Raw genomic sequence first — 22,887 nt, 5'->3', positions numbered from 1 at the left:
GAAGAGAACACATTGCATATCAAACACTAGGCTAGAAGCTAGCTAAATAGTTTGTTGCTAGCAAACCTGCTAATACGACAATCAAATGAAAAAATATCAGGAGCTGAAATCAGTTGCTGAAACTAGAAACATGAGGGAGGATTTGACAGCATAGTGACACTAAACTAGAAACATGAGGGAGGATTTGACAGCATAGCACCACTAAACTAGAAACACGAGGGAGGTTTTGACAGCATAGCACCACTAAACTAGAAACACGAGGGAGGTTTTGACAGCATAGCACCACTAAACTAGAAACATGAGGGAGGATTTGACAGCATAGCGACACTAAACTAGAAACATGAGGGAGGACTTGACAGCATAGTGACACTAAACTAGAAACACGAGGGAGGATTTGACAGCATAGTGACACTAAACTAGAAACATGAGGGAGGATTTGACAGCATAGTGACACTAAACTAGAAACACGAGGGAGGATTTGACAGCATAGAGCCGGAGAGGACCGAAGGAATTCCTGTTCGTCACTCATCACGTTGTCATCAGAGGCTCCAAAAAGTAAATTAATAAAATACTAGCTAGCTACATTTGTTCCTCGTTGGACTTGCGTTTACAATGTTCCCAATTTCAGTTTGTGTGGTTGTTGGTTTTATCTTTCTGTATCTGTGTAGCAAGTACGGTCTGCAAGTGCAGGTGCATATTTCGTCATGATCGCAAGGTGTCCTGATATCCTTTCCAACTGTCCCGTTATCTGGTTTAATGTGCATTCTAGAATGCCTTTCTAGCCAATAAGAAAGGAGTATTCAACAATGCAGAAGTATATCATAATATACATATAGACCTGGCCGCAGGAAGATGTTTAGTGCTGTGGGGGTGAGAATCTCTTCGTTAGTGCTGGAGGAAGGGGTTGAGAATCTCTTCGTTAGTGCTGGAGGAAGGGGTTGAGAATCTCTTCGTTAGTGCTGGAGGAAGGGGTTGAGAATCTCTTCGTTCGTGCTGGAGGAGGGGGTTGAGAATCTGTTCGTTAGTCCTGGGAGAGGGGGTTGAGAATCTCTTTGTCAAGAGAGTGCTGACAGAATGTTTTCTTCCCAACCTGCTGCTTATTTTAATCCTCTCTGACAAGTAATATTAGTTTAATTTAACAGGGCACGTCAGTTAAGAACACATTCCCTGGACAACGCTGGGCCAATTGTCCCTATGGGACACCCAATCACAGCCAGACGTGATGCAGCCTGGATTCGAACAAGTGTTTCTGCAGTGAAGCCTCTTGCACTGAGATGCAGTGTCTTAGACCCCTGCACCACTCAGGAGTAGAACCTCAGTGAGGCATCCTCAACACCCCTACTTCCCATGGCTGTATATAATGATAGTTTATGTTAATTAAAACAGCAGTCCTTTATTAGAAGTAAATAAAAATATGACCCCAATATGTTCATAATAACATATCTATCAGAACCGAACCAAGATATCACAGAGAGGCAGACATCTCTATCTGAGTTTATTATTTACATTCTAGAACGCCTGCTTCTCCTTTTCCTCTCTCCCTTTCAGAACCCAGGCATTCCGTTTCTTCTAGAACCTCTTCTAGAACCACATGATTCTGTTCTAGATCCTCAAACTGAGTCAGGAGTTCCTTCTGTACCATGGGGATGGTTTTATAGTCGGTTGACGGCGGGGGACCGACAGCCACCGGCTGTAGTTTGATCTTGGCGATGTCCTTATTAAGAAGAGAGCTCTTCCGATGCTTGGCGGTGTTACTGAACAGGGTCATCTGATTGGCTAGCGATCTGTAGCTGTTGTGGTCGATGTGGAAAGCAATGGACCTGTTGCATGATCCTTGACAGGAGCGCAGTTTGATCTCAACGTCCACCTAGGGTACAGAGAGAAACACAGAGGTGCGAACAGAGGTTCCCTACGTAGTGCACTAATTTTGACCAAGGCCCACCTATGCAACCCACAGAGGTTATGTCCAAAATGGCACCCTATTCCCTATATAATGCTCTGGGGCCATATGGATAAGTGACTGGTGGTTTATCAAGCGCAGGAGTTCTGATTTAGGATCAGTTTAGCAATTTGAAACCATAATGAATAAGATTCAATGGAGAGAAGGGGCTGATCCTACATCAGAGACACATGATGCCCCTGGTCAAGAGTACACTGTGTAGACAACAGGGTGTTATTTCAGACTCAGCCAAAGGCCAATGTCCATCTGATGTGTTACAGAGGAACACAGAGACACAGCTAGAGGAGGAGCGAAGCGTTAGGATCTGATGGGTTACAGAGGAACACAGAGACACAGCTAGAGGAGGAGCGAAGCGTTAGGATCTGATGGGTTACAGAGGAACACAGAGACACAGCTAGAGGAGGAGCGAAGCGTTAGGATCTGATGGGTTACAGAGGAACACAGAGACACAGCTAGAGGAGGAGCGAAGCGTTAGGATCTGATGGGTTACAGAGGAACACAGAGACACAGCTAGAGGAGGAGCGAAGCGTTAGGATCTGATGGGTTACAGAGGAACACAGAGACACAGCTAGAGGAGGAGCGAAGCGTTAGGATCTGATGGGTTACAGAGGAACACAGAGACACAGCTAGAGGAGGAGCGAAGCGTTAGGATCTGATGTGTTACAGAGGAACACAGAGACACAGCTAGAGGAGGAGCGAAGCGTTAGGATCTGATGGGTTACAGAGGAACACAGAGACACAGCTAGAGGAGGAGCGAAGCGTTAGGATCTGATGGGTTACAGAGGAACACAGACACACAGCTAGAGGAGGAGCGAAGCGTTATGATCTGATGGGTTACAGAGGAACGCAGAGACACAGCTAGAGGAGGAGCGAAGCGTTAGGATCTGATGGGTTACAGAGGAACACAGAGACACAGCTAGAGGAGGAGCGAAGCGTTAGGATCTGATGGGTTACAGAGGAACACAGAGACACAGCTAGAGGAGGAGCGAAGCGTTAGGATCTGATGGGTTACAGAGGAACACAGAGACACAGCTAGAGGAGGAGCGAAGCGTTAGGATCTGATGGGTTACAGAGGAACACAGAGACACAGCTAGAGGAGGAGCGAAGCGTTAGGATCTGATGGGTTACAGAGGAACACAGAGACACAGCTAGAGGAGGAGCGAAGCGTTAGGATCTGATGGGTTACAGAGGAACACAGAGACACAGCTAGAGGAGGAGCGAAGCGTTAGGATCTGATGGGTTACAGAGGAACACAGAGACACAGCTAGAGGAGGAGCGAAGCGTTAGGATCTGATGGGTTACAGAGGAACACAGAGACACAGCTAGAGGAGGAGCGAAGCGTTAGGATCTGATGGGTTACAGAGGAACGCAGAGACACAGCTAGAGGAGGAGCGAAGCGTTAGGATCTGATGGGTTACAGAGGAACACAGAGACACAGCTAGAGGAGGAGCGAAGCGTTAGGATCTGATGGGTTACAGAGGAACACAGAGACACAGCTAGAGGAGGAGCGAAGCGTTAGGATCTGATGGGTTACAGAGGAACACAGAGACACAGCTAGAGGAGGAGCGAAGCGTTAGGATCTGATGGGTTACAGAGGAACACAGAGACACAGCTAGAGGAGCGAAGCGTTAGGATCTGATGGGTTACAGAGGAACACAGAGACACAGCTAGAGGAGGAGCGAAGCGTTAGGATTCGACCAAAGCTCTTCGGTAAACACTAGAGGACCTTGACTGGTGGGATGAGGTTGGAGAGGATCGTGTCCCAAATGCATCCCTGCTCCCTAATCCAGCGCCCTACTTTTGACCAGGTTCTGGTGCACTAGATAGAACATAGGGAGCCATTTGGGACAGGGCCCATGTTTGTCATATGAGTCAAAGTTAGCTGTGGCAGAGTTTTGCCCCCCCCCCCCCGCATGTTCTCAAAATCAGGGAGATCAATAGTCACTAACGCAACAGTTGTGTGTCATAAGGCATTGATATTCAACCATCCTCATCTCCTTTGCTCATCTCCATTCCTCATCTCCATTCCTCATCTCCTTTCCTCGTCTCCTTTCCTCATCTCATATCCTCATCTCCTGTCCTCATCTCCTATCCTCATCTCCTATCCTCATCTAATTTCCTAATCTCCTCATCTCCTATCCTCATCTCCTATCCTCATATAATTTTCTAATCTCCTCATCTCCTATCCTTATCTCCTATCATATAATTTCCTAATCTCCTCATCTCCTATCCTCATCTCCTTTCCTCACCTCCGTTCCTCACCTCCTCTCCGTCGTGAGCACTGAATGGAGTTTATGGGAGAATGTGAGATGATGAAAATCTACAGTGCATTCTGAAAGTATTCAGACCCCTCCCCCTTTTCCACTTCGTTACATCACAGCCTCGTTACATCACAGCCTCGTTACATCACAGCCTCGTTACATCACAGCCTCGTTACATCACAGCCTCGTTACATCACAGCCTTGTTACATCACAGCCTCGTTACATCACAGCCTCGTTACATCACAGCCTCGTTACATCACAGCCTCGTTACATCACAGCCTCGTTACATCACAGCCTCGTTACATCACAGCCTCGTTACATCACAGCCTCGTTACATCACAGCTTTGTTACATCACAGCCTCGTTGCATCACAGCCTCGTTACATCACAGCCTCGTTACATCACAGCCTTGTTACATCACAGCCTTGTTACATCACAGCCTCGTTACATCACAGCCTCGTTACATCACAGCCTTGTTACATCACAGCCTTGTAATAAAATGTATTGGAATGTTTTTCCCCCTCATCAATCTACACACAAATACCCCACAATGACAAAACAAAAAACGTTTTTACATTTTTTTTTGCAAATGTATAAAATGTCAAAAAAAACTTTAACATAACATTTACATAAGTTTGCAAAAATGTCTAAAAACCTATTTTTGCTTAATCGTTATGGGGTATTGTGTGTAGATTGACGATTTAATCAATTTCAGAATAAGGCTGTGATGTAACAAAATGTGGAAAAAGTCAAGGGGTCTGAATACTTTCTGCGTGCCTTGAATTTACCCAGAACTTTCCTGGACACATTAAAGGTAGACTCAGGAAAATGACACGAGCGCCACCGCAGATATTCAGATGATTCAAGACTTCTCTCTTCACACAGTCACTGCACATGGGTTCTATTCACTCTACTAGTACTAGACTAGGCTTAATCTCAAACAAACAACAAACTGGGCCTCTAGGTGCATTTTTAATCTTCACATCATCTCCAGCACCACGACAACATCAACATATGTGAAAATGGCGTGTTTCTATGTTTTGTAGTAAAAAATATAGAGAAAGATAAGTGTTTCCAATGAAGTTGAAAAATTGTGAAGTTTCCCTTTCACTTTCTAAGTCTGACTCTTAACTCTCTAAGTCTGACTCTTAACTCTCTAAGTCTGACTTTTGACCCTCTAAGTCTGACTCTTAACTCTTTAAGTCTGACTCTTAACTCTCTAAGTCTGACTCTTAACTCTCTAAGTCTGACTCTTAACTCTCTAAGTCTGACTCTTAACTCTCTAAGTCTGACTTTTGACCCTCTAAGTCTGACTCTTAACTCTTTAAGTCTGACTCTTAACTCTCTAAGTCTGACTCTTAACTCTCTAAGTCTGACTCTTAACTCTCTAAGTCTGACTCTTAACTCTTTAAGTCTGACTCTTAACTCTCTAAGTCTGACTTATAACTCTTTAAGTCTAACTCTTAACTCTCTAAGACTGACTCTTAACTCTCTAAGACTGACTCTTAACTCTCTAAGTCTGACTCTTAACTCTCTAAGTCTGACTCTTAACTCTCTAAGTCTGACTTATAACTCTTTAAGTCTGACTCTTAACTCTCTAAGTCTGACTCTTAACTCTCTAAGTCTGACTTTTAACTCTTTAAGACTGACTCTTAACTCTCTAAGTCTGACTTTCTAAGTGACTCTTAACTCTCTAAGTCTGACTTTCTAAGTCTGACTCTTACCTTTCTAAGTCTGACTCTTAACTCTCTAAGTCTGACTCTTACCTCTTGCCGGTACATGTCCTCTAGCTGTTTCTGGACGTGGCTTCGCTGCTCCTTCAGTTTCCGTAGCAACGCAGCCGACCGTTTCCTTAGCGATGTCAGGTTCATGGCCAAGCCCTCAGCAAACTCCACGTACCTCAGCTCAGACACTGTAGTCACAATCAATCAATCAATCAATCAATCAAAACAGAAGATGGAGGGAAGACTGAAGGAGAGAGAAAGGGGAAGTAGGACAACTGGGGGAAGCAGAAACTAAAACAGATGGAAGGCAATTGGTTGATAGATATTTTATAAAGATCGATGGCTTGGTTGGTAGACGGACAGATGAACAGACAAACAGACAAACAGACAGTGATTCATACAGTTGAAGTCTGAAGTTTACATCCACTTAGGTTGGAGTCATTAACACTAGTTTACATACACTTAGGTTGGAGTCATTAAGACTAGTTTACATACACTTAGGTTGGAGTCATTAAGACTAGTTTACATACACTTATGTTGGAGTCATTAAAACTAGTTTACATACACTTAGGTTGGAGTCATTAAGACTAGTTTACATACACTTAGGTTGGAGTCATTAAAACTAATTTACATACACTTAGGTTGGAGTCATTAAAACTAGTTTACATACACTTAGGTTGGAGTCATTAAAACTAATTTACATACACTCAGGTTGGAGTCATTAAAACTAGTTTACATACACTTAGGTTGGAGTCATTAAGACTAGTTTACATACACTTAGGTTGGAGTCATTAAAACTAGTTTACATACACTCAGGTTGGAGTCATTAAAACTAGTTTACATACACTTAGGTTGGAGTCATTAAGACTAGTTTACATACACTTAGGTTGGAGTCATTAAGACTAGTTTACATACACTTAGGTTGGAGTCATTAAAACTAGTTTACATACACTTAGGTTGGAGTCATTAAAACTAATTTACATATAGGCAGGCAGGCAGGCAGGCAGACAGTTAGCCAGACAGAGAGACAGACAGACAGACAGACAGACAGACAGACAGACAGACAGACAGTTAGCCAGACAGGCAGACAGGCAGGCAGGCAGGCAGACAGACAGACAGACAGACAGACAGACAGACAGACAGACAGACAGACAGACAGACAGACAGACAGACAGACAGACAGACAGACAGTTAGCCAGACAGGCAGACAGACTGGCAGGCAGGCAGACAGACAGACTGGCAGGCAGGCAGGCAGGCAGGCAGGCAGGCAGGCAGGCAGGCAGGCAGACAGACAGGCAGGCAGGCAGGCAGGCAGACAGACAGACAGACAGACAGACAGACAGACAGACAGACAGGCAGGCAGACAGACAGACAGACAGACAGACAGACAGACAGACAGACAGACAGACAGACAGACAGACAGACAGACAGACAGACAGACATTGATTGATAGATATGTTTAATTGATTGATAGATAGATGGATTGGAGGTGTTGTCACCTACTGTGTGTCTTGACGATGGCCTTGCGGTTGATATAGTAGATGTGTTTGGTGGTCACCATGGATACTGTAGCCGCGTCCTCGTACCTGTAAGCATGGTTCTTGGCTTTAACTTTCACAATATGTAATATGTTTAACTAGGTTTAATCTCAGCTAACCCAGACCTAAAGTCTCACGTAATTGGTCAGCTGCTCAATGAACTTCTGGGTCCATACATGTTGAGAGAAGAGATGTGAAGATGAGGAGATCCTAGAACGAGGAGATCCTAGAACGAAAGAGATCCTAGAATGAGGAGATTCTAGAATGAGGAGCGAAACCGGAATGAGGAGATCCTAGAATGAGGAGATTCTAGAATGAGGAGCGGAACCGGAATGAGGAGATCCTAGAATGAGGAGATTCTAGAATGAGGAGCGGAACCGGAATGAGGAGATCCTAGAATGAGGAGATCCTAGAATGAGGAGATTCTAGAATGAGGAGCGAAACCGGAATGAGGAGATCCTAGAATGAGGAGATTCTAGAATGAGGAGCGGAACCGGAATGAGGAGATCCTAGAATGAGGAGAGGAACCGGAATGAGGAGATCCTAGAATGAGGAGATTCTAGAATGAGGAGCGGAACCGGAATGAGGAGTAAGGGCCAAATGTCCCCTCCCTTTCTGAAATTCCCGAAAGATACTAACATCTGCAAAATCGGGATTCGTCCTAATAACCAGTAACAAACAACACCGGAACTACTGCTGCTCGTCAAGGCCGGTTCTAGGCCGGTTCTAGGCCGGTTCTAGGGCGGTTCTAGGCCGGTTCTAGGGCGGTTCTAGGCCGGTTTTAGGCCGGTTCTAGGGCGGTTCTAGGCCGGTTTTAGGGCGGTTCTAGGGCGGTTTTAGGCCGGTTTTAGGGCGGTTCTAGGGAGGTTCTAGGGCGGTTTTGGGGCAGTTCTAGGGAGGTTCTAGGGCGGTTTTAGGCCGGTTTTAGGGCGGTTCCAGCTATAAGTGATATAAGCGGTCGCTGAAGGTCCCTGGCTGCATGACCAAAACAATTAAACAATAATATATTATTAACAATATAGAAAATATATAAGTTACTAAATATATATATATATATAAGCAACTCAGTCGGGATCTCAACTTACTATTGAGAGTAAGAATACACCAGGTGCAATATCGAAATTTGGTTGTGCAACTCGTTATCCGATGCATCCAATTCCTTCCCAACAGATTCTATGGTACCAGTTAACGTAGATCTGTCCACGAGACGTTTACCAAGGCCTAATAATGCTTTAGAACGTTACATGGTTAGCTGTTATAGCTTCGAAGCAAAATCTCTCTTAGCTAGGCGGTCTCAGTGTTAACTGGGGGGGTATTTATTATTAGCATATTTCCCAGCATGCCTTTCAGGTGAATGTGAGACGTACCTACCCATGACTGTGTTTGTTAGTGACAGAGATAATGTTTTTACATTCTATCGTTCATTAAATTAAATCAACTGTGTATGAATTACAAGTTTACCATGTTTGATCTATATCGTAATGCCTGTAGTTGGGGCCTTGTTATCCCCCGGGGCGGCAGGGTAGCCTAGTGGTTAGAGCGTTGAACTAGTAACCGGAAGGTTGTGAGTTCAAACCCCCGAGCTGACAAGGTACAAATCTGTCGTTCTGCCCCTGAACAGGCAGTTAACCCACTGTTCCCAGGCCGTCATTGAAAATAAGAATTTGTTCTTAACTGACTTGCCTGGTTAAATAAAGGTAAAATAAAAAAATAAAAATAAAAAAAATGTTGTGGTCTGGAACTCTTCGGCCACACCATCCCTGCCAGTGACGCTAGAATGATGTGTGTAGTGATTTGTACTTCTAATCAGAATCCAGCTAGGGAGAACAGCCAACAACTAGAGTTCTTTGTTGAACACAACCTGCTTTCAGAATGACTGCAACGGTGCAAGACTTCAGATACAAGACGACCTAATCCATCTCAACTGGAACAGCAATCTCAGTAAGGGGTTCAGGACTTCACTTACAAGACGACCTAATCCATCTCAACTGGAACAGCCATCTCAGTAACGGGTGCAACGAAATCCAACCCTTTACTGATGGGATTAGTTTAGATTTTTTACTTATTTTTTATTTATCTTTGTGTAGTATACGATCAATTAATCAATTAATGTGCATGCAGAAACATAGTTATTAAAAAACTAACTATTCTAAAAATCAGCAATTAATATTCAGTGGTGTAAAAAAAGAACCCCCAGTATTGGTGTTAATAACAAGAGTTGAACCAAAACCACGACCATTATTAGCATATTTCCCAGGATGCTCTATTGCAGGTTTGTTTCAATATCTATATTTTTTTTACATTGACACGTATTCTTTACCTTAACACTGAGATTTTAACACTTACAAATCCAATCAATCAGTATACCTCTGTCTCCTCTCACAGATGTCCCTCAGTCTGCCCCTCGTCTGTCTCTCTGTCTGCTCCATCAGACCCTGTAGTCTGCAGCCCGACGGACACCGGGACTCCTGTGGACGTTATCAATAAGTTATTTATTGATCATGGCTATTGATTGATTCGATACGGTTATATTGATCAATTGTCTATCTCTCTGTCTCCTTCGTCTGGCCTTGTAGCTTGCAGTCAGACCGACACATGGACTCCTACAGACACATACAGTATATATTGTTAGGATGTACATAAATATTTCAGTGTATGTATTATCAATCATGTATACATTTGGGGGTGAGTTTGGTTGTGGTGGCCTTAGCTATATCGTGAGTGTGTTAGTCTCTATTAACATTATCAGTAAGTTATCAATAAGTCCAGGATTGGATTGTTTTTTATTAATTTCATCGTGAGTGGTTCGGGTTAGATGGGATGTTTCTCACTGACTTCGGTCTAAGTAGAGGGTGTGGTGTGTTTGTGTATGGTGTGGTGTGTTTCTGTGTGGTGTGTTGTGTTTGTGTAGGGTGTGGTGTGTTTGTGTAGGGTGTGGTGTGTTTGTGTAGGGTGTGTTTGTGTAGGGTGTGTTTGTGTATGGTGTGTTTGTGTAGGGTGTGTTTGTGTAGGGTGTGTTTGTGTATGGTGTGTTTGTGTAGGGTGTGTTTGTGTAGGGTATGTTTGTGTATGGTGTGGTGTGTTTTTTTCTAGGGTGTGTTTGTGTAGGGTGTGTTTGTGTAGGGTGTGTTTGTGTGTGGTGTGTTTGTGTAGGGTGTGTTTGTGTAGGGTGTGGTGTGTTTGTGTAGGGTGTGTTTGTGTAGGGTGTGTTTGTGTATGGTCTGTTTGTGTAGGGTGTGGTGTGTTTGTGTAGGGTGTGGTGTGTTTGTGTAGGGTGTGGTGTGTTTGTGTAGGGTGTGTTTGTGTATGGTCTGTTTGTGTAGGGTGTGGTGTGTTTGTGTAGGGTGTGGTGTGTTTGTGTAGGGTGTGGTGTGTTTGTGTAGGGTGTGGTGTGTTTGTGTAGGGTGTGTTTGTGTAGGGTGTGTTTGTGTGTGGTGTGTTTGTGTATGGTGTGTTTGTGTAGGGTGTGTTTGTGTAGGGTGTGTTTGTGTTGTTTGTGTTTGTGTTTGTGTAGGGTGTGTTTGTGTGTGGTGTGTTTGTGTAGGGTGTGTTTGTGTAGGGTGTGGTGTGTTTGTGTAGGGTGTGTTTGTGTAGGGTGTGTTTGTGTATGGTCTGTTTGTGTAGGGTGTGGTGTGTTTGTGTAGGGTGTGGTGTGGTGTGTTTGTGTAGGGTGTGGTGTGTTTGTGTAGGGTGTGTTTGTGTATGGTCTGTTTGTGTAGGGTGTGGTGTGTTTGTGTAGGGTGTGGTGTGTTTGTGTAGGGTGTGGTGTGTTTGTGTAGGGTGTGGTGTGTTTGTGTAGGGTGTGTTTGTGTAGGGTGTGTTTGTGTGTGGTGTGTTTGTGTATGGTGTGTTTGTGTAGGGTGTGTTTGTGTAGGGTTTGGTGTGTTTGTGTTGTTTGTGTTTGTGTAGGGTGTGTTTGTGTAGGGTGTGTTTGTGTGTGCTGTGTTTGTGTAGGGTGTGGTGTGTTTGTGTTGTTTGTGTTTGTGTAGGATGTGTACAGTGCATTCAGAAAGTATTCAGACCCCTTGACTTTTTCCACATTTTGTTAAGTTACATCGTTGTTCGGCAGGTAGCCTAGTGGTTAGGGTTTTGGACTAGTAACCAAAAGGATGTAAGATCAAATCCCTGAGCTGACAAGGTGAAAAAAAAAATCTGTTGTTCTGCCCCTGAAAAAGGCAGTTAACCCACTGTTCCTAGGCCAGTTAACCCACTGTTCCTAGACCAGTTAACCCACTGTTCCTAGACCAGTTAACCCACTGTTCCTAGACCAGTTAACCCACTGTTCCTAGGCCAGTTAACCCACTGTTCCTAGACCAGTTAACCTACTGTTCCTAGACCAGTTAACCCACTGTTCCTAGACCAGTTAACCCACTGTTCCTAGACCAGTTAACCCACTGTTCCTAGACCAGTTAACCTACTGTTCCTAGACCAGTTAACCCACTGTTCCTAGACCAGTTAACCAACTGTTCCTAGGCCAGTTAACCCACTGTTCCTAGGCCAGTTAACCCACTGTTCCTAGGCCAGTTAACCCACTGTTCCTAGGCCAGTTAACCCACTGTTCCTAGGCCAGTTAACCCACTGTTCCTAGACCAGTTAACCCACTGTTCCTAGGCCAGTTAACCCACTGTTCCTAGACCAGTTAACCCACTGTTCCTAGACCAGTTAACCCACTGTTCCTAGACCAGTTAACCCACTGTTCCTAGACCAGTTAAGCCACTGTTCCAAGGCCAGTTAACCCACTGTTCCTAGACCAGTTAACCCACTGTTCCTAGACCAGTTAACCCACTGTTCCTAGACCAGTTAACCCACTGTTCCTAGACCAGTTAAGCCACTGTTCCAAGGCCAGTTAACCCACTGTTCCTAGACCAGTTAACCCACTGTTCCTAGACCAGTTAACCCACTGTTCCTAGACCAGTTAACCCACTGTTCCTAGACCAGTTAACCCACTGTTCCTAGACCAGTTAACCCACTGTTCCTAGACCAGTTAACCCATTGTTCCTAGACCAGTTAACCCATTGTTCCTAGACCAGTTAACCCGCTGTTCCTAGACCAGTTAACCCACTGTTCCTAGACCAGTTAACCCACTGTTCCTAGACCAGTTAACCCACTGTTCCTAGACCAGTTAACCCACTGTTCCTAGACCAGTTAATCCACTGTTCCTAGACCAGTTAACCCACTGTTCCTAGGTCGTCATTGAAAATAAGAATTTGTTCTTAATTGACTTGCCTAGTTAAATAAAAGTGTAACTTTTTTTTTTTAATCATGGATTAAATGTTAAAAAATAAATCCTCAATCTACACACAATACCCCATAATGACAAAGTGAAAACTGTTTTTTATAGTTATTTGCAAATCTATTAAAAATCTAAACAGAAATACCTTATTTACATAAGTGTTCAGTATTTGCAATGAGACTTGAAATTGACCTCAGGAGCATCCTGTTTCCATTGATCATCCTTGAGATGTTTCTACAACTTGATTGGAGTCCACCTGTGGTAAATTCAGTTGATTGGACATGATTTGGAAAGGCACACCCCTGTATATATAACGTCCCACAGTTGACAGTGCATGTCAGAGCAAAAACCAAGACATGAGGTGGAAGGAATTGTCCGTAGAGCTCCGAGACAGGATTGTGTCGAGGTACAGAACTGGGGAAGGGTACCAACACATTCTGCAGCATTGAAGGTTCAGAGCACAGTGGCCTCCATCATTCTTAAATGGAAGAAGTCTGGAACCATCAAGATTCTTCGTAGAGCTGGCCGCCCGGCCAAACTGAGCAATCGGGAAGGAAGGGCCTTGGTCAGGGAGGTGACCAAGAACCCGATGGTCACTCTGACAGAGCTCCAGAGTTCCTCTGTGGAGATGGGAGAACCTTCCAGAAGAACAACCATCTCTGCAGCACTCCACCAATCAGGCCTTTATGGTAGAGTGGGCAGACGGAAGCCACTCCTCAGTAAAAGGCACATGACAGCCCGCTTGGAGTTTGCCAAAAGGCACCTAAAGACTGAAACCATAAGAAACAAAATTCTCTGGTCTGATGAAACCAAGATTGAACTCTTTAGCCTGAATGCCAAGCGTCACGTCTGGAGGAAACCTGGCACCACCCCTATGGTGAAGCATGGTGGTGGCAGCATCATGCTGTGGGGATGTTTTTCAGTGGCAGGGACTGAGAGACTAGTCAGGATTGAGGGGCAAAGTACAGAGAGATCCTTGATGAAAACCTGCTCCAGAGCCCTCAGGACCTCAGACTGGGGAGAAGGTTCACCTTCAAACAGGACAACGACCCTAAGCACACAGCCAACACAATGCAGGAGTGGCTTTGGGACAAGTCTCTGAATGTCCTTGACTGGCCCAGCCAGAGCCTAGACTTGAACCCGATCGAACATCTCTGGACAGACCTGAAAATAGCTGTGCAGTGACGCTCCCCATCCAACCTGACAGAGCTTGAGAGGATCTGCAGAGAAGAATGGGAGAAACTCCCCAAATACAGGTGTGCCAAGCTTGTAGCATCATACCCAAGAAGACTCGAGGCTGTAATCACTGCCAAAGGTGCTTCAACAAAGTACTGAGTAAAGGGTCTGAATACTTATGAAAATGTGATGTTTCACCTTTTAATTGTTAATACATTTTCTATAAATTCTAAAAAAACAGTTTTGTTGTGATGGGGGATTGTGTGTAGATTGATGATGGTAAATCCATTTTAGAATAAGGCTGTAATGTAACAAAATGTCAAGGGGTCTGAATGCACTGTGTGTGTGTGTGTGTGTGTGTGTGTGTGTGTGTGTGTGTGTGTGTGTGTGTGTGTGTGTGTGAGACCTACCCACTGGTGGTCAGAGCAGAGTGGGTGCTCTGGTCTGTCAGGACACCGTCCCCTCCTGCCTCTGTCTCTCTGTCGAACTGACTGGGAGACCCCATTCCCTTGCTGTATCCATAGACTACACACTGCAACATACAACAACACACAGAGTTACACACACACACATACGCACACACACACACACACACACACACACACACACACACAGAGATACACAGAGATACACACACACGCACACACACTCTCTCTCACACACACTCTCTCTCACACACACACACACACACACACACACACACACACACACACATTTCTAGGCTATAACCCAGCCTAAAGAGGACCAGGGTGCGTTGAAACGTTGCAGATTCATATAATGTATTCCTATGATAGCATTTCGCTAATTATTGATCCGGTCAATATTAGCTATGTGCTAACATCAGGTCGGGTGTATGTCAAAATGTTGACAGAGTTCAAAGTTCAGTCAACTATCCATACGGACACCAAACTGACTAGATCAAGGGGAAAAGCGGGGTAAGTTGAGCCAAAGAGGTCAGTTTAGCCACCCACGTTTCCAAGAATCATACACAAAATTCATCATTTGACCAAATATTTAGGAAGAGGATTTAATGTTTATAATATAATATTCTAATGTCAATAAAATATAATATTATATCTAATGTCTATATATTCTTAATGTATATAATATTATATTATATTCTAATGTCTATATATTCTTAATGTATATAATATTATATCTAATGTCTATATATTCTTAATGTATATAATATTATATCTAATGTCTATATATTCTTAATGTATATAATATTATATCTAATGTCTATATATTCTTAATGTTTATAATATTATATCTAATGTCTATATATTCTTAATGTTTATAATATTATATCTAATGTCTATATATTCTTAATGTTTATAATATTATATCTAATGTCTATATATTCTTAATGTTTATAATATTATATCTAATGTCTATATATTCTTAATGTATATAATATTATATCTAATGTCTATATATTCTTAATGTTTATAATATTATATCTAATGTCTATATATTCATAATGTTTATAATATTATATTATATCCTAATGTCTATATATTCTTAATGTATATAATATTATATTATATCTAATGTCTATATATTCTTAATGTATATAATATTATATTATATCTAATGTCTATATATTCTTAATGTATATAATATTATATCTAATGTCTATATATTCTTAATGTATATTATATTATATTATATTCTAATGTCTATATATTCTTAATGTATATAATATTATATTATATTCTAATGTCTATATATTCTTAATGTATATAATATTATATTATATCTAATGTCTATATATTCATAATGTATATAATATTATATCTAATGTCTATATATTCTTAATGTTTATAATATTATATCTAATGTCTATATATTCTTAATGTATATAATATTATATTATATTATAATGTCTATATATTCTTAATGTATATAATATTATATTATATTCTAATGTCTATATATTCTTACTGTATATAATATTATATCTAATGTCTATATATTCTTAATGTATATTATATTATATTATATTCTAATGTCTATATATTCTTAATGTATATAATATTATATTATATTCTAATGTCTATATATTCTTACTGTATATAATATTATATTATATCTAATGTCTATATATTCATAATGTATATAATATTATATCTAATGTCTATATATTCTTAATGTTTATAATATTATATCTAATGTCTATATATTCTTAATGTATATAATATTATATCTAATGTCTATATATTCATAATGTTTATAATATTATATCTAATGTCTATATATTCTTAATGTATATTATATTATATTATATTCTAATGTCTATATATTCTTAATGTATATAATATTATATCTAATGTCTATATATTCTTAATGTATATAAAATCATTTTCTAAGGTCAAAATATCCTTAATGTATATAATATTATATTATATTCTAATGTCTATATATTCATAATGTATATTATATTATATTATATTCTAATGTCTATATATCCTTAATGTTTATAATATTATATCTAATGTCTATATATTCTTAATGTTTATAATATTATATCTAATGTCTATATATTCATAATGTATATAATATTATATCTAATGTCTATATATTCTTAATGTATATTATATTATATTATATTCTAATGTCTATATATTCTTAATGTATATTATATTATATTATATTCTAATGTCTATATATTCATAATGTATATAATATTATATTATATTCTAATGTCTATATATTCTTAATGTATATAATATTATATCTAATGTCTATATATTCTTAATGTATATAATATTATATCTAATGTCTATATATTCATAATGTATATAATATTATATCTAATGTCTATATATTCTTAATGTATATTATATTATATTATATTCTAATGTCTATATATTCTTAATGTATATAATATTATATTATATCTAATGTCTATATATTCTTAATGTATATAATATTATATTATATCTAATGTCTATATATTCTTAATGTATATAATATTATATTATATCTAATGTCTATATATTCTTAATGTATATTATATTATATTATATTCTAATGTCTATATATTCTTAATGTATATAATATTATATCTAATGTCTATATATTCTTAATGTATATAATATTATATTATATTCTAATGTCTATATATTCTTAATGTATATAATATTATATTATATTCTAATGTCTATATATTCTTAATGTATATAATATTATATCTAATGTCTATATATTCTTAATGTATATAATATTATATTATATCTAATGTCTATATATTCATAATGTCTATTATATTCTAATGTCTATATATTCTTAATGTATATAATATTATATTATATTCTAATGTCTATATATTCTTAATGTATATAATATTATATCTAATGTCTATATATTCTTAATGTATATAATATTATATCTAATGTCTATATTTTCATAATGTATATTATATTATATTCTAATGTCTATATATTCTTAATGTATATAATATTATATCTAATGTCTATATATTCTTAATGTATATAAAATCATTTTCTAAGGTCAAAATATCCTTAATGTATATAATATTATATTATATTCTAATGTCTATATATTCATAATGTATATTATATTATATTATATTCTAATGTCTATATATCCTTAATGTATATAATATTATATTATATTCTAATGTCTATATATCCTTAATGTATATAATATTATATTATATTCTAATGTCTATATATCCATAATGTATATTATATTCTAATGTCTATATATTCATAATGTATATTATATTCTAATGTCTATATATTCATAATGTATATTATATTCTAATGTCTATATATCCATAATGTATATTATATTATATTATATTCTAATGTCTATATATCCTTAATGTATATAATATTATATTATATTCTAATGTCTATATATTCATAATGTATATTATATTCTAATGTCTATATATCCATAATGTATATTATATTCTAATGTCTATATATTCATAATGTATATTATATTCTAATGTCTATATATTCATAATGTATATTATATTCTAATGTCTATATATTCATAATGTATATAATATTATATTATATTCTAATGTCTATATATTCATAATGTATATAATATTATATTATATTCTAATGTCTATATATTCATAATGTATATAATATTATATTATATTCTAATGTCTATATATTCATAATGTATATAATATTATATTATATTCTAATGTCTATATATTCATAATGTATATAATATTATATTATATTCTAATGTCTATATATTCATAATGTATATAATATTATATTATATTCTAATGTCTATATATTCATAATGTATATAATATTATATTATATTCTAATGTCTACATATCCTTAATGTATATTATATTATTATTATTATATATATTATATATATATTCTTAATGTATATAATATTATATTATATTCTAATGTCTATATATTCATAATGTATATTATATTCTAATGTCTATATATTCTTCATGTATATAATATATATCATATATATATATATATTCTTAATGTATAGGCCTATACCATAAAGAAGACTATAAATACATGATATTAACTCTTATCCCACTGGGCAAGAACTGGTTGACTCAAATTTGTTTCCCTGCCATTTCCACCAAAATAAATCCCATGTGATGACATTGAATCAACACAGAAAACTGAGTGGGATTTCCTAAAAGACATCAACATATGAATTTCGTATTTTTTCCCCACCCAACTTTGAACATAAATCCAATAACAGGGGGTGGAATTTGATTTCAGTGTAAATCAAAACTAGACGTTGAACTGACGTCTGTTCCCATTTGGGGTGTGTGATATTAATATTGTAGTTGATTTCTGTTTATACTGTAAAATATCACTTTTTCCTGCGAACTTTTCAACAGCTCTGCCGTAGTAGTTTGAAGATAAACAGAAGTAATAACAAAAGACAAAACGTACAACCCAAAACAGGAAGTTGAAGTGATGTTTATTGTTTGGACAGTAGCTTGGTTCAGACGTTCTAACAGAAGTTCGAAAGTAGTTCTTAGAACCCCTTCTGTTCCTAGACCAGTTATTTGAACAGTAGCAGTTGGTTCAGAGGTTACTGATCTCAGACCAGTTACTTGAACAGTACCTAGACCAGTTATTTGAGGGTTAGCAGTAACTGGTTGGTTCAGAGGTTACTGATCTCAGACCAGTTACTTGAACAGTACCTAGACCAGTTATTTGAGGGTTAGCAGTAACTGGTTGGTTCAGAGGTTACTGATCTCAGACCAGTTATTTGAACAGTTCCTAGACCAGTTATTTGAGGGTTAGCAGTAACTGGTTGGTTCAGAGGTTTGTTTTTACATGAACATTCAGTACATTGACATCATTCACGGGGTCAGAAAAGCAAAGTCACATTTAATCATCTACTCACAGAATCAATAGTCAGCAATAGCTCTCTCTCTCTCTCTCTCTCTCTCTCTCTCTCTCTCTCTCTCTCTCTCTCTCTCTCTCTCCTTCCCCTCTCTCTCTCTCTGTCTCTCTCTCTCTCTAGCTCGCTCCACCTTTGTCCCTCTCTCTCCACATCTGTCCCTCACTCCCCGTCATTCTCTCTCTCCCACCTTGTCTCCTCTCCTTCTTTCCTTCCCTCCCTGTCCTTTTCTCTCTCCCTCTCCTCATGCCAACCTCTTCCCTTCTCCCTCCCCCTTTCTCTCCCCCCACACCCTACCCCTATTCTAACCCCACCCCCCTTTCCCTTCTCCTTTCCTCTCCCTCCCTCTCTCTCTCTCTTTCTAGCTCGCTCCACCTTTGTCCCTCTCTCTCTACATCTGTCCCTCTCCTTCTCTCTCTCTCTCTAGCTCTCTCTCTCTCTATCTCTCTCTCTCTCTCTCTCTCTCTCTCTGTGTCTCTCTCTGTCTCTCTCTCTCTCTCTCTCTATAGCTCGCTCCACCTTTGTCCCTCTCCCTCCCTCCTTGTTCTCTCTCTCCACATCTGTCCCTCTCCTTCTCTCTATCTCTCTCTCTCTCTCTCTCTCTCTCTCTCTGTGTCTCTCTCTCTCTCTCTCTCTCTCTCTCTCTCTAGCTCGCTCCACCTTTGTCCCTCTCTCTCTACATCTGTCCCTCTCCTTCTCTCTCTCTCTCTCTCTCTCTAGCTCGCTCCACCTTTGTCCCTCTCCCTCCCTCCTTGTTCTCTCTCTCCACATCTGTCCCTCACTCCCCGTCATTCTCTCTCTCCCACCTTGTCTCCTCTCCTTCTTTCCTTCCCTCCCTGTCCTTTTCTCTCTCTCTCCCTCTCCTCATGCCAACCTCTTCCCTTCTCCCTCCCCCTTTCTCTCCCCCCACACCCTACCCCTATTCTAACCCCACCCCCCTTTCCCTTCTCCTTTCCTCTCTCTCTCTCTCTCTCTCTTTCTCTCTCTCCCTCTCTCTCTCTCTCTCTCTCTCTGTGTGTTTCTCTCTCTCTCTCTCTCTCTCTCTTTCTCTCTCTCGTTCTCTGTGTGTGTCTCTCTCTCTCCTTCCTTCCCTCTCTCTCTCTCTCTCTCTCTCTTTCTCTTTCTCTGTGTGTGTCTCTCTCTCTCCTTCCCCCTCTCTCTCTCTCTCTCTCTCTCTCTCTCTCTGTCTCTCTCTCTGTGTGTGTCTCTCTCTCTTTCTATCTATCTCTGTGTGTGTCTCTCTCTCTCCTTCCCTCTATCTCTCTCTCTCTCCTTCCCTCTCTCTCTCTCTCTCTCTCTCTCTCTCTCCTTCCCTCTCTCTCTCTCAGGCCATAGCGAGCGGTCGTATCTTCATGCGGGTGGTCTTCAGACTATAGTCAGCTGGTTTGTACGTCAGCCACACCACTCCGTTTTCTATCTCGTATGGAACGTTGCTACCAGGATCATACTTCCCCCCTTTGTAGTAGACGCCGTTTAAGTTAGCCCTCTGACAGTTATTATACCACCAGCCACCGCCGTACATCTCTGCACAGCTCTCCTCCCATTGGTCATTATCCTTATCGAAGGTACTAAACTTCATCCCCTCGTGGGAGAGGAACGACCTCAACCCGAGCGACCCCTGACTCCCTAAACTAGACTCTCCCTTGACTAAAGCATCCCCTGCATCGCCTGAATACTCTGCCACGGTCAACTGATACCCCTCAGCCTCGGACCCCACTTTCACTGTGTACTCGGCTATCGCCTCCCCTCCCTCCCAGTCTTCTAGCTCTACCCTCAACATGCTATCCTCCCGGGTCAGAAGATGGAGGTGTTTTAACCCTAGCCATACCTCCCCTTTACCCTGACCGTCCACTCCTCCGAACCCCTCCTGGTAGTCTGCCCAGGAGCGGTTGAAGCTAACCCCCCCATGAGCTCTCTGTTGGACCAGGGTCCACCCTCCTAGAAAACCTTCCTGGTCACAGTAAACCTCCACTACCCCGTTCGGAGTGGAGGGGGAGAGGGAGGCAGAGGGGTTGATTTTGTACAGGCCGCTCTTTTCCCCTGTGAGATGGTTCCGTTGGATGTCGGAACAATCTGAAAACAGACGGAGAAGCTACGGATTAGTGGCCGGGAAGAATGGAGAGACCGGGATTCAGTAGTGAATTTAGTGTTGTCCTTTTCAGTGAAGAGAAATTACTGCAGTCCTTTCGTTCTCCATGATTACACTTATTATCCATTGAACATTTCGTGAACATCCAGTAATATGTACAGAACAGCATTTCTTATACAGTATCTCTGTAAAGTTTTATACAATTTGTTTAAAAAAAATGTTAGCTACAACCACATAATATGAGCAATGGCTGAACTAGCTTACACATCTTTGTTAATTCGGCTACTGTTCATCAGATTCTGAAAGTTAATTTTACAATATAGGCTATGACTTTGAGCTATGACAAAATTAAATCAAATTGCTAGCTAATACGCTAAAAGCTTCTGGCTAAGACTGTAACCTCTAACGGCTGCTATCATAAGGTGCTAATTGCTATTGGCAGTTTAGCTAAGGTGCTAATGGAGGCTAGGCTAACATGCTAATTGCTAACGGGTGCTAGGCTAAGGTGCTAATGGAGGCTAGGCTAACATGCTAATTGCTGCTAGGCTAAGATGCTAACAGCGGCTAGCTAGGTCAACTGCTGGGCGGTTACTCCAGGTCAGATGTACCTTTTCCCACATAATCCGCCTGCCGCTCACTCCGGGCGCTAATCTTCACGCTGCGGGCGTGGAAATCTGGGATGTCGTCTTCGTCGTTCCCGCGCATGAAAGCTCCGAGATCCATTCCGAATGGATCACCTCCGAAATTGCCGCCTGTGCCACCGGTCTTGGTGCTGGTGAGAATGCTACTGCCTCCCTTGGTGCCGCCGTGGCTCGTGGTTTTGGTGAACGAGGAGGAGGAAGAGGAGGATGAGGAAGAGGAGGAGGTGAGGGATGGGAAGAATTCGCCCATCCCTCCTCCTCCTCCACCACCGAGCTTCTGCGCCTCACAGCCGAGTCCGCCCGATACTTCCTCGATACGCTCCACTGGCCCATCCTTCGTATGTACTATCGTCCTTTTCGTCGTCTTGGTACAGCTCGACGTCTGAGTGGTCAGGTGACCAGTAGTGGAGAAATCTCCGCGTCCGAGACTTCCCAGCCCACCGCCGAATCCACCCATCCCTTTAGAGAAATCCCCAACTCCATCCCCCCTTGTCCCCCCTCCACCACCCAGCTCCGTGATCGTTTTCCTCGGCCCGTCCTTCGTCCCAGACCCCGTTGACAAACCCGATGACGATGAAGAGCCTGAAGTCGAAGGCTGGAAGTGCGTACCCGGGACCTGGCTGGCAGTGGCGGCAGACGAAGAGCTGGACCCCTGGGTCTCCAAGGTCAGCTTCACGGTCTTCACCTCCGGGAAGAAAACCTCCTTCTGTTCCTCAGCCGGGCCGGACTTGTACTTGCTGAGGGAGGGGGAGAGAAGGGTACGGGAGAGGGGAGGAGAGGAAAAGAGGAGATTAGAAGGGAGGGGGGGTGGAGAAGGAGGGTCAGGAGAAAACGACAGCAGCATCCTCCTGCTCACCTGTCGACCACGACGTCTTTA

The 22,887-nt window shown here is 40.6% G+C and overlaps 2 protein-coding genes across 3 annotated transcripts in view; both read right to left on the bottom strand.

Annotated features, from left to right (window-relative positions):
- Positions 1-1,373: 1,373 nt before the first annotated feature.
- Positions 1,374-14,891, bottom strand: LOC149973526 (fibrinogen alpha chain). The gene is made up of 6 exons (XM_090213384.1): positions 14,864-14,891; positions 14,303-14,424; positions 9,851-9,951; positions 7,449-7,531; positions 5,988-6,133; positions 1,374-1,867 (listed from the first exon to the last, which is right to left on the bottom strand). Exons 1-6 carry the CDS (start codon positions 14,889-14,891, stop codon positions 1,499-1,501), a joined length of 849 nt encoding a protein of 282 aa, XP_090069510.1. The 3' UTR covers positions 1,374-1,498.
- A 5,433-nt stretch (positions 14,892-20,324) lies between these two features.
- fga (fibrinogen alpha chain) overlaps positions 20,325-22,887 on the bottom strand; it is an 8,947-nt gene continuing 6,384 nt past the window's right edge. The window contains exons 5-7 of one of the 2 annotated variants that reach the window (XM_036958354.2): positions 22,867-22,887; positions 21,978-22,747; positions 20,325-21,353 (exon numbers count right to left, since the gene is read on the bottom strand). The exon at positions 22,867-22,887 is cut by the window's right edge and continues 176 nt beyond it. In XM_036958354.2, coding sequence (XP_036814249.1) covers positions 20,605-21,353; positions 21,978-22,747; positions 22,867-22,887 — 1,540 coding nt within the window. In that variant the 3' untranslated portion in view covers positions 20,325-20,604. Of the gene's footprint in view, positions 21,354-21,942; positions 22,748-22,866 lie in introns of those variants that run through there. The other variant, XM_090214939.1, reaches the window with a different exon arrangement.

The sequence above is a fragment of the Oncorhynchus mykiss genome, chromosome 21 (assembly GCF_057628025.1).
Source record: "Oncorhynchus mykiss isolate SJ-2025 chromosome 21, ASM5762802v1, whole genome shotgun sequence".
In the NCBI taxonomy this organism is placed as follows: Eukaryota; Metazoa; Chordata; class Actinopteri; order Salmoniformes; family Salmonidae; genus Oncorhynchus; species Oncorhynchus mykiss.
Note: the sequence above shows the minus strand (reverse complement) of the source record. Positions and strands in the feature narration are given on the sequence as shown.

Excerpts from the sequence above, each read along its gene's own strand:
- LOC149973526 (XM_090213384.1), bottom strand. The coding sequence starts at position 14,891 with ATGAATTTTGTGTATGATTCTTGGAAAC. Across the intron at positions 7,532-9,850 it reads ATCTGTGAGAGGAGACAGAG|GTACGAGGACGCGGCTACAG; the intron begins GTATACTGATTG and ends CCATGCTTACAG. Across the intron at positions 6,134-7,448 it reads GGCCATCGTCAAGACACACA|TGTCTGAGCTGAGGTACGTG; the intron begins GTAGGTGACAAC and ends TTGTGACTACAG.